This window comes from Erpetoichthys calabaricus, chromosome 3 (assembly GCF_900747795.2).
Source record: "Erpetoichthys calabaricus chromosome 3, fErpCal1.3, whole genome shotgun sequence".
In the NCBI taxonomy this organism is placed as follows: Eukaryota; Metazoa; Chordata; class Cladistia; order Polypteriformes; family Polypteridae; genus Erpetoichthys; species Erpetoichthys calabaricus.
Window position 1 is genome coordinate 197,991,308 of NC_041396.2, and position 16,900 is coordinate 198,008,207.

At 37.9% G+C, this 16,900-nt stretch overlaps 1 protein-coding gene across 2 annotated transcripts in view; it reads right to left on the reverse strand.

Annotated features, from left to right (window-relative positions):
* hace1 (HECT domain and ankyrin repeat containing E3 ubiquitin protein ligase 1) overlaps positions 1 to 16,900 on the reverse strand; it is a 164,767-nt gene that overhangs the window by 129,309 nt on the left and 18,558 nt on the right. For both annotated transcript variants that reach the window (XM_028797644.2, XM_028797643.2), the window contains exons 3-6: positions 16,606 to 16,695; positions 11,509 to 11,613; positions 6,444 to 6,519; positions 2,980 to 3,111 (exon numbers count right to left, since the gene is read on the reverse strand). In XM_028797644.2, the coding sequence (XP_028653477.1) occupies positions 2,980 to 3,111; positions 6,444 to 6,519; positions 11,509 to 11,613; positions 16,606 to 16,695 (403 nt within the window). The remainder of the gene's footprint in view (positions 1 to 2,979; positions 3,112 to 6,443; positions 6,520 to 11,508; positions 11,614 to 16,605; positions 16,696 to 16,900) is intronic.

The window sequence follows — 16,900 nt, forward strand, 5'->3', positions numbered from 1 at the left end:
AAAATCTATACTAATAAAAGGCAAAGCTCTCACTCACTGACTCACTCATCACTAATTCTCCAACTTCCCGTGTAGGTAGAAGGCTGAAATTTGGCAGGCTCATTCCTTACAGCTTACTTACAAAAGTTAAGCAGGTTTCATTTCGAAATTCTACGCATAACGGTCATAACTGAATCCTACTTACGTACATATATACGTCCATAGCCTGCAGCTCGGTCTCCGTGTGAGGCGGGGTTGCGTCCTGCATCCCCCGGCCTCCCACGTAGTTGGCTGCCTGCCTATATTGCGTTCCCCCATCCTCACGCCTCCCACGTAGCTGGCTGCCTGCCTATTTTACACGTTTGGAGAACCGCCAATGCCTCTTAAACATCTTAGATTCACAGGTAACGATTTGAGTAGTGGACACTTTGATGTTTATGAATGTTTCAACTCTCAAAAGCTGGATGCGAAGTTACCGATGAAACTGGTTGTATGCTTACAACACGTGACAGATGCAGAATGTCACTTCAACACAACAAGTCCTGCAAATACTAATGTAATTGAAACAAACCATGAAGCTCAAACCGATTATGACAGCAGCAATCCAAGCTGTGAGAAAACAGTAAAAAGGAGGCGTGTCAGACGTCGTGGTACATTTTCTGATGCGGCTAGACGGAAACAACTTCGTGATGCTGCCACCAAATACTCCACAGAAAAATCCACAAGTTAATAGACACGCTGTCACTAAATACTCACAGGCAAATCCACAACTTCATAGAGACGTTGCCGCTAAATATTCGCACACAAATCCACAAGTTAATAGAGCTTCTGTTTCTAGGTACAATCCCAATAATAAAAAGCGGCTCATACGAAAACAACAGGTTTGGCTCAAAAAAGCCGATTATAGATTTGCGTACAGCCACCGAAACTTTGTAACGGCACAAGACTTCAGGTCACGTGTCTGCAAAAGAACCTAATTGAGGCAAATATTTTTACTGGCAGTGGCTCAGGGGAGAGAGTTTTTATTCCTCGCATCCCCGTTATACCCTCTGATCTCCCATTTCAATTCAAACGCCTCCAATTTCCAGTAAGGCTCTGCTTCGCAATGACAATTAATAAGTCTCAGGGACACATCCTACACAGCTGTTTCTGTTTCAGTTAATGACTGTGTTTCAACCTACGTGTGACATTGATGAACATTAGCACCTGTTTGGTATAATTGGTTGATCATAATCCTACAAAACCCCTGACTTTGTGCAAGTGTACCCATAAGAATTGATGCTGGTTTGAAGGCAAAAGGTAGTAACACCAAATATTGATTTGATTTAGATTTTTCTTTTGTTCGCTCACTTTGCATTTTGTAAATTGATAACAATAAACAATCATTATTTATATTTCTGAAAGCATTCTTTGTTTACAGCATTTTTTCACACCTGTCTAAAACTTTTGCACAGTACTGTATATATGCATCATGAGCAAAAATGTAAAAATGTTAACGATAATACAAAAATATAAAAAAGCACTAACAGTACAGATGTATATAAAGCAGTGAGAATGTTTTTTTTTAGATTCAAATATATACAGTAAATCCTTGCTATCTGTTGATTTTTTTTTTTGCATTTATATAGCGCTTTTCTCACTACTCAAAGCGGTTAGCAATTGCAGGTTAAGGGCCTTGCTCAAGGGCCCAACAAAGCAGAGTCCCTTTTGGCATTTTACGGGATTCGAACTGGCAACCTTCCGATTGCCAGTGCAGATCCCTAGCCTCAGAGCCACCACTCTGCCTAAATTTTGTTCCCACGGATTAGTTTCTATGCTATTATAAAAGTGTAACCCATTTCATGACGACTAATCGCACACATTCACTGATAAGATCCTCTCTACAGTCCGTGGGAGGGTACAGACATCATGGGGTTATTTTCACGGCCATGCCCAGCAGAATAAAAATTTTGAGTGACCCATCACGCAGTAGCAAAACATGAGATTGACAAATAATAGATCTGTGATACTTCAGAAGTCTGAGGCTGCATACACACTACACTGAATGGATCAATGTATCTCTACCTGGTGGCAAGAGGTATGGGTAAGGCACTGAACTCCATTCATTAGGACCAGGACTTGCAATTCTTCCTCATGAACAAGGAATTCCCAGTAAGTGTGAGTCATACAGTATTTCTAGCACTGTTTAAGTCCCTAACATTTATATACAGTGTCTGGTGCTTCTGTATTTTGATGGAAATGAAAGAGGCTGACCAAGTTCTATCAATGCAAAAATGTACAAATTATGCTTCACGGTAATATTCTTCTACAGATACACCTAAAAATGTTTACATGAACAATACACATATATACTGTGCATACACACAACACTATAAACAGTATGAAGTTAAAATGTATATATAATAATATATTGTAATAATATTAGTTTCTTAATACAAATCTATTTATATTATTTGAATGCTTAGGTAGGTATATAAATAATCTTAGTTGCAAAATTAAGTTGTCAATACCTAAAAAAATGGCACACATCAAGTTTTGTCTTGTGACATCCTCTCCCTTATAACTTGTGGCTACTGCAATACTAAAGACTTGCTCCTCTAGTCTGCTTCACCTCTAGTCTGCTTCATCTGTAACTGACTGGTGTCAGCCTTCCAACTTAGGATTCTCAGCACAGTTAAGCAATTTGCTCAAAATGACCAATGAGATCATATACAGAAAACGCATGTGTAGACACAACATGCAACATATACATGCACAAAACTAATAATAAAAATAATAACATAAATACATGACCTTCCAGTCACAAAAGTATTAAGTACTGTACTAATAAAAAAACATATTATTACTACACCTGCCATCATCAATCCTGACAGGTACAGTCTCTACAAACATTAAAAAAATTTTTTGTTTTATTTATATAGGACACTATTAATAAAACTATAAATAAATGTATTACCTTCAGAAAAATTAAAAGAGATGAGATGAAAATTAAAAACTTACAGTTTTATGGCCATTTTGACATGCAACATGAAGTGCTGTCTGTCCCATTGCATCTTCTACATCAACATTGGAGACATGTTGGACAAGATCATGAAGGAGTTCTGTTCGTCCATTAACAGCCAGCCAGTGAATCTACACATATATTTCAGAAAAAGGTTTGTAGTAAATAATAAAACAATGAACATTATCATAGAAAATGTATTATTAATCTCTGACTTCTGATTTTTCAATATCTGATAAAATATAAGGAATACAGTATTAAAAAATGTAAAACATGTTTGTTTACAGTGATATTTATGTACAGTATACACACACATACTGTATATGTATATATTGGTAAAGTATTTTGACAAGGTTGATGTTTTAACAGCAAGGTCTTCACAGACTTATATTTTTAGGCATTCCTGAAAAAATATTTCAACACTTTATGTGAATTTCCATCTGTGTATCAGGATGTAAGTCTTTCAACACAAAAAAACAAAAAATGAATCACTCAATCCATATGAAACTTGGCATGCTCACAAGCTTACTGATTTTCACCAAATTTGTGCTAGTAGATAATACTCTAAAAAGGTAATGATTTTGCATTTTCTGCAAACATTTTGGCCACCACTGAAGCAAAAATTATACCTTTATGTAGGGAAAGTGATGTGCTAGATACCTCAGATTTATGTTCCCTGCTTATACCATAAGTCAACATTTTCACTTTGATTTTTACATGAATTTATACATTTTAGACATCTCTGAACACTATTTGACTACTTTCATAGCAATGTCTGTGTGGTTAGGATGCGAGTTAGGACTAATAATTAAAAAAATAGTCACTCAATCCAAATTAAACTTTGCACAGTTACTAGCACTGAAAATATCTATATACTATGCTATTTGAATCCTCTAAAATCTACTTTCTCACCAGTGAGTCTCTTTCCTGGCACCATAGGGCAGTGAAATCAGTTAAAACTCTGTACCAGAAAGAAAAATACTCTCCAAAATACTTAAAGAAGCCACTCAAAATTTAGACCTGAACAATCTCAGATTCACCTCTGTTCATGATTGCCAATTTCAAATTTCAAATTAACCAAACTAGCTGTCTCTCAAAGATGCTTCAACTTGTGTATGCAGAAGCAAATAAAATAATGCATTTGCATACCATTGGATAAAGACAGCAATGTCCCTTATTTTCCATTCGGGTGTAACAGAGCTAGATGCCTGGCCAAAGATTTTCACTTCCTTCACTCTTCACTCATTTAACTTGGCTACTTAATCCTCGTTCATCCTTGAAATTTCAGGCTATTCATACTGATATGTTTTCTACCAGCAGCCATATTTGATGCACATCCTCATCTTGAAGGCATGTTAACTGCATTTGCAGATCTCTTCAACTGGTGTCTCTCAGTCTAATGAACCAGCCAAGTTTCTCCCATATCTTCAGGGCAGTCGCCACACTGAACTTGTGACCATAAGTGAGGCAGGAGATGTATATTTAACGGTAGATTTGTGGCAAATGAAATTTAATGCAAGTAAACATAAGGTACTACATAGAGGAAGTAAAAATGTTACATCTGATTACACAATGGAAGGTCAGAGAATTCCTTCCTCATAAAGTACAACTTATGAAAAGAATCTAGGGGTCATAGTGAAGTTGATTCCATAAAAACAGTGAAAAGAAGCAATCAAGAAGGCTAATAGGATGTTAGATTATATATCCCGATGTGTGGAGTATAACTCAAGGGAAGCTATGCTTAGGTTTCATAAAGCCCTAGTGAGGCCTCACCTGGAGTAAAGTGTACAGGTTTGGTCTTGATATTATAAAAAAGATGTAACTGCTCTACAAAATGTTTTGAGAACAGCAATGATGCTGTTTCTGGGACTGAGAGGTGCGAGCTATAAGGTGAGACTAAAGTAGTTAACATTTTCAGTTGAAGTAAACAGAGATTACAGTAGTGGTGTTTGAAAATTTGAATGCAATTAGTACAGTGGATCTCAAATAATACTTTAAAAATAATCCTTCAGCAAGAATTTAGGGACACCGTTGGAAACTGAATTAGTACAAATTTAGTACAAATGTTATAATGTTTTTCTTTACACAAAGAACCATGGACACATGGAATAAATGACCAAGTAGTGTGGTGGAGAGAAGGACTTTAGGAAACTTTATATATTGGCTTGATGCTCCTTTTGAGAATCTGGGTGAATAGGATGGACAAACTTGTTAGGCTGAATTGCCTTTTCTCATCAGAATTGTTCTAATGATCTACTGTATACCTGTATTTAAAATTATGGCAAAAATAATTTCCTATCTGAGAAGACAGACACAATATAGTATGTTATAAAATAGTCTAATATCATTTTTCATCTTAAACTAACAAAGCACAAGAGAGATGGTATACCAAGCAAATTCTATAAGATATTCAAAGAAAACATCTAACATTTTAGTATTATCTGCATGTAAATGGATACGAGTGAAAGGAGATTTACCACTTTTCTGAAAAGTGGAAACCATTCAAAATTGTCACTTCCTTTGTAATCACAGTATAAGATCTATGTCTCAATAATCACCAAAAGATTCGAAGAAATACTGTTTCAGTTAATAAAGCCTGACCCAACTGTACTTGTTCAGAATACACACACAAACACAAATATATCAGGCATACACTAGACATACAGTATGCATACTGACCAACCAAACACACAATAAATCTTTCCATTGTCCTAACCCACTTATTCAGAACAGGGTTGCAGGGTGGATGGAGACAATCCCAGCATAATAATACAATTGTGAAAAATTTAGAAGATTGTAAGATAACAGTATTCTTAGTTTGGATGTAGAAATGCATTTTTAGGTTTCAAATCAAGAATCAATCCTAGATAGACATTGTATCAGTTCATCACAGGGCAAACTCCCACACACTGAATATATGGGTCAAATTGACCCTAATGTGGACATTTTCTGGGATGTGACAATACAAACAGAGTAAAGTGAAGCATTAAAAAAGTCCAAAGAAACACGGAGACATTGTATAAAATCCATATAGTTATTTCTCGGTCTCCGATCTGAACCTAGAACTCTGGCACTTTGAGAATGCAGAGCTAGTGATTTCACTATTTTATGGTAAGCAGGTTAAAATGATTTACAGTAAATACTAAGCGCAACATGCAATGATTTTGGTAGCTATTGAGCATAAAATGCAAAGGATTTTATTTTCAATCAGAAGAAAATTCAAAATAAAAAAATACATATACTGTAAAAGATAATGCATGATTATAAATTCAGAAAGAGGGCTACACAACACACAAGCTTTGAGTCATTACAATAAACGTCTAGAGAAAGAATGTGCTTAAAATATTTAGCCTTATTATGTTGAACTCCATCATAGATTCATGATTAAACCACAAAATTGCTAAATGTTGTGCTTCTGTGAATAGTGAACTGCTATACGAAAATTAAAATTAATAAAACTTACAGCTGTTAAACCTTCATTGTTGCAAATATTTACATCAGCATTGTACTCCAGCAATTTGCCCATGCACTTTTTTTGCCTAAAATACAAAAACATATACACATTTTCATTCTTATAAATTACATGTAGCTGCATATCTGTCCATATATACATCCATACACATACTCAGAGAGAAAAAATACTTGCATCCAGGTACATTAGTTTAATTTGCATGAAAACAAGTGCACACAACAGGTGATACACAGATAGGAAATTCTGACAAAACTTAGGAGAAAAGAACTACTCATTGGATGAGAACATAGCAGCATGTGAGGACTGTCTAAATTAGGTAACATATCAATATTTGGTGATGCAAGCATCTATGCACAACTGCATGGACTTATAAAGACTCTAAATGATGAACTATATTACACTTTGTAAACTGTTCCTCCAGAGAACCCAAGGTCCATTAAAGGTGTATAGTGTCACACATTGTCCCAAAAACACTCTGTTGAAAAATGTAATGGTGCTAAAGCTACTCAGTCATTCCTGGGAAAAGACAGAGGTTTGTAGTCAGCCATTGTCTTGTTATTGCTAGGAAAAGTTGTATCAATTTATGAATAATACCCACCATGTACAACAGCACAGTTAAGTTGCCTCTAGCAAGCTATCACAGCTGTCATTTAAAACTGTTCCCCATACTACACTGTTATCCATGCTATTCTCATGTGAAAATCTGGTGATTATCAACTCGAAAGAAGTTTCACTAATCAATGAACATGACTCAACTATAGTCCAAGACATTTCAGAATGTTTGAAACCAGCACCAAAACAGATATTAAAGTTCCAACACAAAAACAACAAAACTAATCCTATAGCATGGGAACCAAGAGTGGGAGGGGAGAAACAAAGAGATGTCTATGGAACATTTTCTTACTTGTCACAGTGAAAAAGGCTCAACTCGATCACTTCACTTGAGTGGACTTGAGTACGAGTGGACGCATGTTTCATTCGGAAAATGTCAGAGTGTAAGAGTGAACAGCGAGTTAACATCAAGTTGCTTGAGAAACTGAAGAAATCCATGACAGAAACTTTTCAAATATTGACTTATAGTGAAGTGCTCTCATTTTTGAATGGTATAAGACGCTGCTCAAAGGAACCCATTTTTTGTCAGTACAAGATCCTCAGCAGCTATTTAGAAAATGATCTGCGGAATTGCTTTGAACATTGGCAGCATTGTATGCAGCTGTGTGTCTTCTCTGAAGGGAACTATTTTGAAGGTGATTGTAGTTAATTTTGTTAATTTATCAAATAAGAGTTAGAGGCACAGTCTCTTTTTTTGTGTTGGACCTCATACTCTTGTGATGTCAAAAGGTCTATGATAGATGATGTAATAGATGTCATAAATGGAGCCCCACCACCATGAATCAATACTCCATTGTGAGAGACTGTGAGCTGCGAAGCTAATCATACCCCCAAAAAGACACAGACGCCCCTGGGAAAAACCCTAGGAAACCCCTAGGAAACATAGACAGACTACCTTCACATTTCTCCTTTCCCTTCTGGCCGGCTCTGTCGCGTAATCTGCCTCCCGCGCGGTACTCCGCCTTGTCAAAAAGCCTGTACGGGCTTCTCTCAGTTGCTTAAAACTGATTTCTTGCTTCTCCTTACCCCTCTCCCAGACATTCTCTCCTCCTGGGGAAACTGTCATCTCTGAATTGTCATGGAGGAGCACGTTTAAACTTTTGAAAAGAGACAAATGTTTGTTTGCAGTGTTTTGAATAAAGTTCCTTTCTTTTCTACAACCTCCTGTGTCTCTGTGCAAATCTGTGACCCAAGCGTGACAAGTGGTACCAGAAGTGGTTGCACAGATGGACGCACAAGCACAAGCGGAAGCCGAATACATTTTTCAAATCGCCCAGAATGCTCCTCTCCCATACGATCCAGAAGATGATTTGGATTCCGAACGTCCTCCAACTCCTGCGCAAGTCGCTAGACGTGTTGTTCCTTTGCCGCCGTTTCCGGACAATGCTAAGAATGTGCTGTCGAAGATCGGTCCGTCTGATGAACCAGAGCTGTTTCTTTTGGCTTTTGAACAAGTGGCGACTTTGTTGGGTTGGGACAAACGTCATTGGGCTGTTATCATCACCCCGTTTTAGGGGTGATGATAACAGGGGTTATCAGGGGGGTCAGGCGACCTATATTTCCACACTGGATCTCACAAAGGGTTATTGGCAGGTGCCTCTAGAGGCTAACAGTTGTGAAAAAACAGCATTTGCGACTCCTGATGGACTTTATGAATTTACTAGACTCCCATTTGGTCTTCATGGGGCCCCTTTGACTTTTCAGCGAATGATGGATCAAATACTGCGCCCACATTCTGAATATTCTGGAGCATATCTTGATGATGTGGTGATTTTCAGCAATGATTGGCATTCACATTTACAACGCCTACAAGCTGTACTTGATAGCCTGAAACAAGCTGGATTAACTGCTAACCCAAAGAAATGTAAACTAGGTATGTCTGAGACTCATTATCTAGGTTACTTGATGGGCAGGGGTTTACTTCGTCCACAACTAAGGAAAATAGAGGAGGTACTCGCTTACCCACATCCTAAAACGCAAAAACAGGTGCGCGTTTTCCTCGGATTAGCTGGTTACTACAGAAGATTCATCCCTGACTTTGCAGATAGGGCTGCTCCACTCTCAGAACTTACTAAAGGAAGAAAAAACTGCCCTATTATTTGGACAGAACTTTGCGAACGTTCCTTTTCAGGTTTAAAAAAAGCCTTGTCTTCTTATCCAGTGCTACGAAATCCTGATTTCTCTAAAGATTTTATTCTACAAACAGACGCTAGTGCATTCGGAGTAGGAGCGGTCCTTTCCCAGGTATTTGATGGTGAAGAACACCCTATCACTTACTTGAGTAGGAAATTACTCCCAAGAGAACGCAATTATTCAACTATTGAAAAAGAATGTTTGGCAATTAAATGGGCTATAGAAGCGCTACGTTATTACTTATGGGGACGTAAGTTCACATTAGTAACTGATCATGCTCCACTTCAGTGGTTATACCATCAAAAAGATACAAACTCTCGTCTTATGAGATGGTTCTTAGGTTTGCAACCTTACAGTTTTGAAGTCAGACATCGACCTGGCTCTCAACACATTAATGCTGATGTGCTGTCTCGTCTGTTTGAACCTGGTCTGGAGAATCGCTTGATTCACGAAAACGTGAATAAAGCTGAGGGAGGGGGTGTGAGCTGCGAAGCTAATCGTACCCCCAAAAAGACACAGACGCCCCTGGGAAAAACCCTAGGAAACATAGACAGACTACCTTCACATTTCTCCTTTCCCTTCTGGCCGGCTCTGTCACGTAATCTGCCTCCCGCGCGGTATTCCGCCTTGTCAAAAAGCCTATACGGGCTTCTCTCAGTTGCTTAAAACTGATTTCTTGCTTCTCCTTACCCCTCTCCCAGACATTCTCTCCTCCTGGGGAAACTGTCATCTCTGAATTGTCATGGAGGAGCACGTTTAAACTTTTGAAAAGAGACAAATGTTTGTTTGCAATGTTTTGAATAAAGTTCCTTTCTTTTCTACAACCTCCTGTGTCTCTGTGCAAATCTGTGACCCAAGCGTGACAAGACATAACCCAGTGAGCTACGGAAAGCCTGGAAAGGAGGCATTAGGGAGTGTGATCGAATATTGTGTGATCTGTCAATCGTTGTGGTAGAAGTACACACATTCCAGAACTTTAGGAAAGCCTTTCTGCAACCATCTATGGCAGTGTCATCCCATTGTCACATTCATATGGCCAATACTTTTGCAATACACCAGACTGACGGACTCTTGAGACATGGGAACAATTCTGCAACTACAAGACTCACAAAATCATTTATACATCTGATGGTCTGATGAATGTATTGTAGTGGTATTGTCCAGGGTGTGCTGCAGCAGCAGTAGAAGCATTTTGAAGACACATATCATCTGAACCTGTCTGGTTATTATTTTTTAAGATAAAGATCATGCACATAAATCTATTGGCAGTTGTAAATATAAGTAAATAAAACTGATTTGAATACCTAGGCCATGCTCATCCCTCATGCTTACTTTAGTGTCAGTTGGAACACTGCTTCTGGGTGCAATTATTTGTACTGTATCAAGTAGTGTTCTTCTTTTTAAGCCTGCATATGCTGGGTTCAAGTCTGAGTATCTGTTAATGGCGTTTTCATTAGAGAGCCACGATCTAGCCAGCTCTCTGGCACTCTTAGTATTGGCCCTGAATTTTACTTTCACGGTGTCCCAGTTAAACGTGTGTCCGATGAAACTTGCCTGTGTGTAAATCAGTGACTGTGGGTCTTCCTTCTGACTGCACTGCAATGTTCCTGTACACGTGTTGCAAGTCTTTTAGATGTTTGTTCCACGTTTACCACTGGGCATGCACTGCATGGAATGCTGTAAACTGCATTTCTTGTGTCTGTGGTTGACTTTTTAAAATTCAATTAAAATCTGAAAATTTACAAAGTGCACAGGGGCAAACAAAAATGCAATTAAAAAGGTATGTCATTCAGTTTAGCTTGCAATTCATAAGGAAGTTTTAAACATACATAAGACACATAACTCTTAAAAATTAATTTGGGAATATTTAATACATTCATTCCAGTGTATACAATATAAAAATGTCTGATACATCTTAATGAAAAGGAATGCCCTTTTAGGCATTTCTTATTAACACAATTTCAGCAGGTGGAATTCAGCTCTGAGTCTCATTCAATTGGCTGCCTGTTTGAGAAATATGAGGCCACAGGAGAGTCACTCAATACAGAAAAAAATTAATCATAATAAAATACATACAAAATAGTATTAAATTAAAACATATAATGTGAAAATGGTATATAAAACATGCAATCACAATGCTTTAAAACACACAATGATCATATTACAAAATAGTATTAAGTTAAAACATATAATGTGAAAATGGTATATAAAAAATGCAATCACAATGCTTTAAAACACACAATGATCATATTAAACTATGATAGAAGCAATAAACAAAATGAAAAATATGGAAGTCGGCATCATTTCTTACCCATTTCGAGCTGCCAAATGTAGAGGCGTACAACCTGAAATATCCTGGTAGTTTGGGTTAGCACCTTTTTTTAAGAGTAAGACAAGGCATTCAACTGAGCCACAGCTAAAAAAAGAGAGAGAAAGCAATGCCATATGTTATAAAGTATATACTTCATTATTTTACTGTGGAGATCCACACATACATCTTTCAAACTCATTTAAGGCCTTCCTTACTCTTTTCACTAGAGAAAAAATTGCAAAAACAATACACGTTGCTACAGAAAACAATGGTTGGAGGGATGAATTTATGCAAGCTCTTTTCTCAACTAACAAACCAGTCTTTATTCCCTCAAAACACTATTAACAGCAAAAAAGCTTTGTAAAAGCAAATATGGTTAGGACATGGCATAAAATGAACAAACAACAACTAAGCAAAAAAAATTTAAAAATTGCAATGTAAAAATGATTTGTCATTCAAACAGCTGAAAAAATTAGTCTTGATGTCCAAAATGTTATGACAAATAAGACATTATAAAATTAATTATGAGATCATGAAGAATGGCACATAACCATCCCACTAAGGTCACTGAATCTGTAGAGCGACTTACTTTCATCTAGTAGAAGGCACTGTAATATTTTTTTTATAACCCCTCATGATCCTGAACTGTACAAAGAAGGTTTAGAAAACAATGAGCGTAAAAACAGCAAAACTATCATTTTTATGCCAAGCCAAATAATATTCTCATAATGGAATTAATCATTAATAAATAAAAAGCATATAAAAAGCACAATTTGAAAAAAAAATGTCATTAATTAATTTTCTGAACCTGTTTAACCACTGCAGAGTTAGAGGAGCCTATCCTACTAGCAACAAAGGCTAGAAGTCAGCCTTGGGCAATGACCTCAGCCACAATAAGATACACAGTCCTGTAAACTCCAACATCAAATCCATATTACTAAACGAGAATGGTAAACCGGATATGGACGCAGGGACCTGCCCGTGGACGCAAAAGACATAGTGCGCAAGTTCCACACAAAGCCACCCAACCACTAAACACCCCCCCCCCCCCCCCCCGGGTGAAACGGGAGAGACTACGCACGTTCGCAGGCGCCACACAAAGCCCAACCCCCCCACACCACAGCAAAACGGGAGAGACTACGAACTGTCAGAGTAGGAAACAAAGTAAAACATCATAAAGAGGTTAAAGAACAGGGAGCCCCCCTCCCCAGAGTAAAACGAGAGAGACTACGAACCGTCTGACATGCCGCAAGCAGGATAAAGTGAGGTCAGAAATAAAACACAGAGTAGGAAACAAAGTAAAACTTTATAAAGGGATTAAAGAACGGGGACGAACACATGGAGAGCGGGTTACAGATGATGAAGACTGGAATGCAACAGCTTCAAAAAAACCTAGGCACGAAACACATGCACACCGAGATACAGAATATAAAGGCAGAAACAACAACAGTTAAACGTCCACACCACACAGCGGAGGCGGACCCGGAAGGTGCAGGCGCCTACATCGTGCGTCGGAAGGCGCAGTAAAGTACAAAAGGCAAAGGCGCCTACATAACATGGTAAAAACCGACATAATACGGAAGGCGCAGGTGTCGCCGCCATATTGTGAGTGGCACTAATGCGTGGTGAAGGCGCAGGAGGAGACATAGTAAAACAAGAGGAGTCAACGCCCCACCCCAGAGTGAAACGGGACACACTACGGAGTCCACAAAGGTTCATACATCAAACCCGAGATGGTACGGACACGTGTCTGAAACCGCGGAAGCAAAACTGTCTCGGCTCCAAAACCAATGCGCGTCTCAAACTGCGTAAGCAAAGCAGGCACGGATTCAACACGACACAGCTCGAGTGACCGAGATACAAACACGTGCCTGCCTGGATATAATTAATGAACGCAGGCGCCTACAACGTGCATCTGAAATGCCGCAGACCAGGCAGGCACTGCTCCAAAAAGAAACAGCTCGACTAAACGAGATACGAAGTGAAACGGGAAACACTACAGAGTCCGCAGTGCTCCACAATGCACCGCATAATAGTTCGGAAAGAGCTTCGTAGTAACAGTGGGGACACCCAGAGTGACACGGGCGAACGCTCCGTATTAAACATACGTCATCCTCACACGTCCAAACTATACAGCATAGGTGAATCACATTACAGTGATGCATTATTAACAGTACGATAAACATCACAGTATCGCAAACAAATGAAAATTATTACACGAAAAAGGGAAAATATATTCACCACGGACCAGGTGTCATTGAAACAAAAGCAGAATAAAGCGAGATCAGAAATGAAAGACAGAGTAGAAAGCAAAGTAAAACATCATAAACAGGTTAAACGAGGGGGACAAACACATGGACAGCAGGTTACAGATAATGAAGACCGGAATTCAAAAGCTTCAAAAACAAAAGCTCAACTGACCGAGATACAAACTGAAACGGGAAACACTACGGGGTCCGCAGTAGTCCACAATGCACCGCATAATAGTACAGACGGAGCACCGTATTAACAGTCGGGGGCCCCAGAGTGACACGGGCGAACGCTCCGTATTAAACGTGCGTCATCCTCACACGTGGCTGCCCAGCAGGCACGGGTTCAAAACGCCGGGGGTAGTCGAGCAAAGCGAGCAGGGGCGGAGCCCCCTTGTTAATTCAGATCTGGCAGTCATACTTGTTAAATACTCAGACTACAGAAAAAAGATTCTTGGAATTTGCAAAAAAAGCATGAAAACTCAAAAAGAAACACCTAAATCTTCCTGTTAGACAGGGTCTCTCATCTTGCATTTAAAATTAACAGTCTCTTGCCTACATGTAGCACTTTGCAGTTCTCTATATGAAACTGCATTTTCCAATTTTATCTCCAATTCTAAAGATTGTTAAGGCATTCAGGCTATTCTGAAGTTTTTTTGTGGTCTCCTCCAGCTCCCATGTGTACTAGCTATACCAGAATCTATGTTTAACTGTGTTCAAAAAACGAAATTCCAGAAAGCATAAATTACAAATATTTATTTTAGAATAGTATTTATGAAGGCAATAGTGGGTGTTCAAAAATAGCAGACGTTGTATGAGTAGAAAAACCCAAGACAAAAACGCATGCCGTCTACCAAGGCAGCTGACTTGAGGGTGCGGGATTTTGCTGTTTCTGTTTGTACTGTATATAAACATCCATGTATTCATTTTATTAAGTATTTCATAGCATGGGTAGCACACTATAGCTGAGTTTTAATGTACAGTAGATGGTATCTTATTCATCGAAGTTCCGTCAAGTTTTCTTCCCAGATCCCCAAAAATATGCAAGTTAAGTTAACTGGTGACTCTAAACTGGCCACAGTGTGAGTGCCAGTACAAGTGTGGCTGTGTTTGTCAGTCGGCTGGTGACAGACTGGAGTCCTGTCCAGGGCTAGTTATGACATAGTGTGTAATGATGCCTCAATAGGCTCTGGCCTCCCATGTATGTGAAATGAATTGGGCAAGTTTGAAAAACAAATAATGCATTTTAAATGACGTTTATCAAATAGATTGATGGTGAATCTAAAAAACAGATGTTTTTAATTACAGTAACAATCATGGGCAAGAACTGCAGCTAACTTAATCACAGTTACAGAATAAGAAATAGCTAATAGGAATATCGCCAGTATGAAAAACAAAGCTGGCCATCTTACTCAGTATCTCATTGTCAAAAGAGACATAGTTGTATAAAACTATGAACAAGCTCAGAAAAACATGTGGCATGCAAAATCTTGCAGCTAGAAATTATGATGATGTCCAGTGCTTACCTTCTTAATTGTGTCTTAACCATGGACATAATTTACTAAGTTCAGGTGTGGCTGACATGTGTTTAAAATTAGTCCTACAGGGCAATATTCAGGGTTTTTAATCATAATAAAAGCAGTTTTCCAGAAACAACTTCAAATGCAGACAAAAACATGCTTCAATATTTTAAATTCTTTCATACGCCGTACTAACAAATGTGATATCAATGAGTTCAATTAAATAATGGAAGGATTTTTGCCTAGCAAAAATTCTACTGAATGGCATGATTCACTGTTGCATAAAGGGTGTATTCCTGCACAGTAAAAAATACCTTAGCAGAATACAAACACATACTGTATATAAAGAGCAAAAAGAAAATGAGTTGCTTTAATGAAGAACTATATGGGTGGACTGAAGTGTTTTACACATAAACAGGATGCAGAAATAAATTTCAAAGGTATCAAGTATCCATTATGCACAAGCCTCCCTAAACAAAGACATACACATTTCATCTGCACATACATTTCATCTGCACATAAACATATCACTTTGACATGAAGAATGCTTAAACACTATTAATTATTCACTCAGCTAGCTCAAAGTAAGCACTAAAAAGAAAAGCCACACAGATTAGTGTAACGCCATTAAGCTCTCAAATTGCAAGCTTTACTGTTTTGATGTGTCATATCGGTGCTAGCTGTTTCCAGATTACATAGTTTAATGCACTGAAACACAATTATACACTACTGCAAGTAACTAGAAACTTCTCAATATTACAGTTTTAAATCTCTGGATGCTGTCCATTGTAAACAAATCCTCAAAGTAAACCAAATTAATAGTCATTTAAATTAATTGTGTTGCTATGCTATTGATTTCTAAGTACCTGGATGCTAAATAAATAAATACACAACTATATAGGTTAACAGTCTCTCAAATTCCCTCGATTAATAAAACTGATGTAAAAGTTACAAACAAGGAAATTGCTATTATTTACATTGTATTGGCAAGTACTGCGAATAGAGTGAGTGACTGAATATGTTGAGATGTCTTTTTGATGTGTCAAATATTGCAGTGAACACAGTTTCATTACAACTGACAAGCATCTGTCTGTGAGTAATGCAACATGAAACAAATGAAGTAAATGATTACAAGAATTTCCTCCTCCTCAGTTCACACTTAACAGTTAACTATATAAAGCATGCCACAGTTAAAATCATTTCGGTAATCTTTTCTTTACCCCAGTTTTAAGGTGTTACACTTATTTCCCTAACAAGTTCTCATAAACAATAATAAATGCTTATGGATACAGGAAATTAATGAAAAAAACAACATCTATGAAACTTACTTTGCAGCAATATGTAGCAAGCTCCTTTTCACACGCCCAAATGCATAATTCACATCAAACTTTGAATTTAGCAGCAATTCTGAAACAGACCTTAAAGATAATAAAACAAAATGAAATAAGAACATTTTAAGTTTTATAAATGAGGAAACAAAACTCTTAATGACTTAAAGGCAATATCAGGAGTTATATCAGAAGAAATAAAAGTGTACTATAGGACATCCATTGTATTATCCTATAGGTAGAACTTAATTAAATGGATTGCACTTGCTCTGTCCTTTCTTGTGTAGTTTCTCTG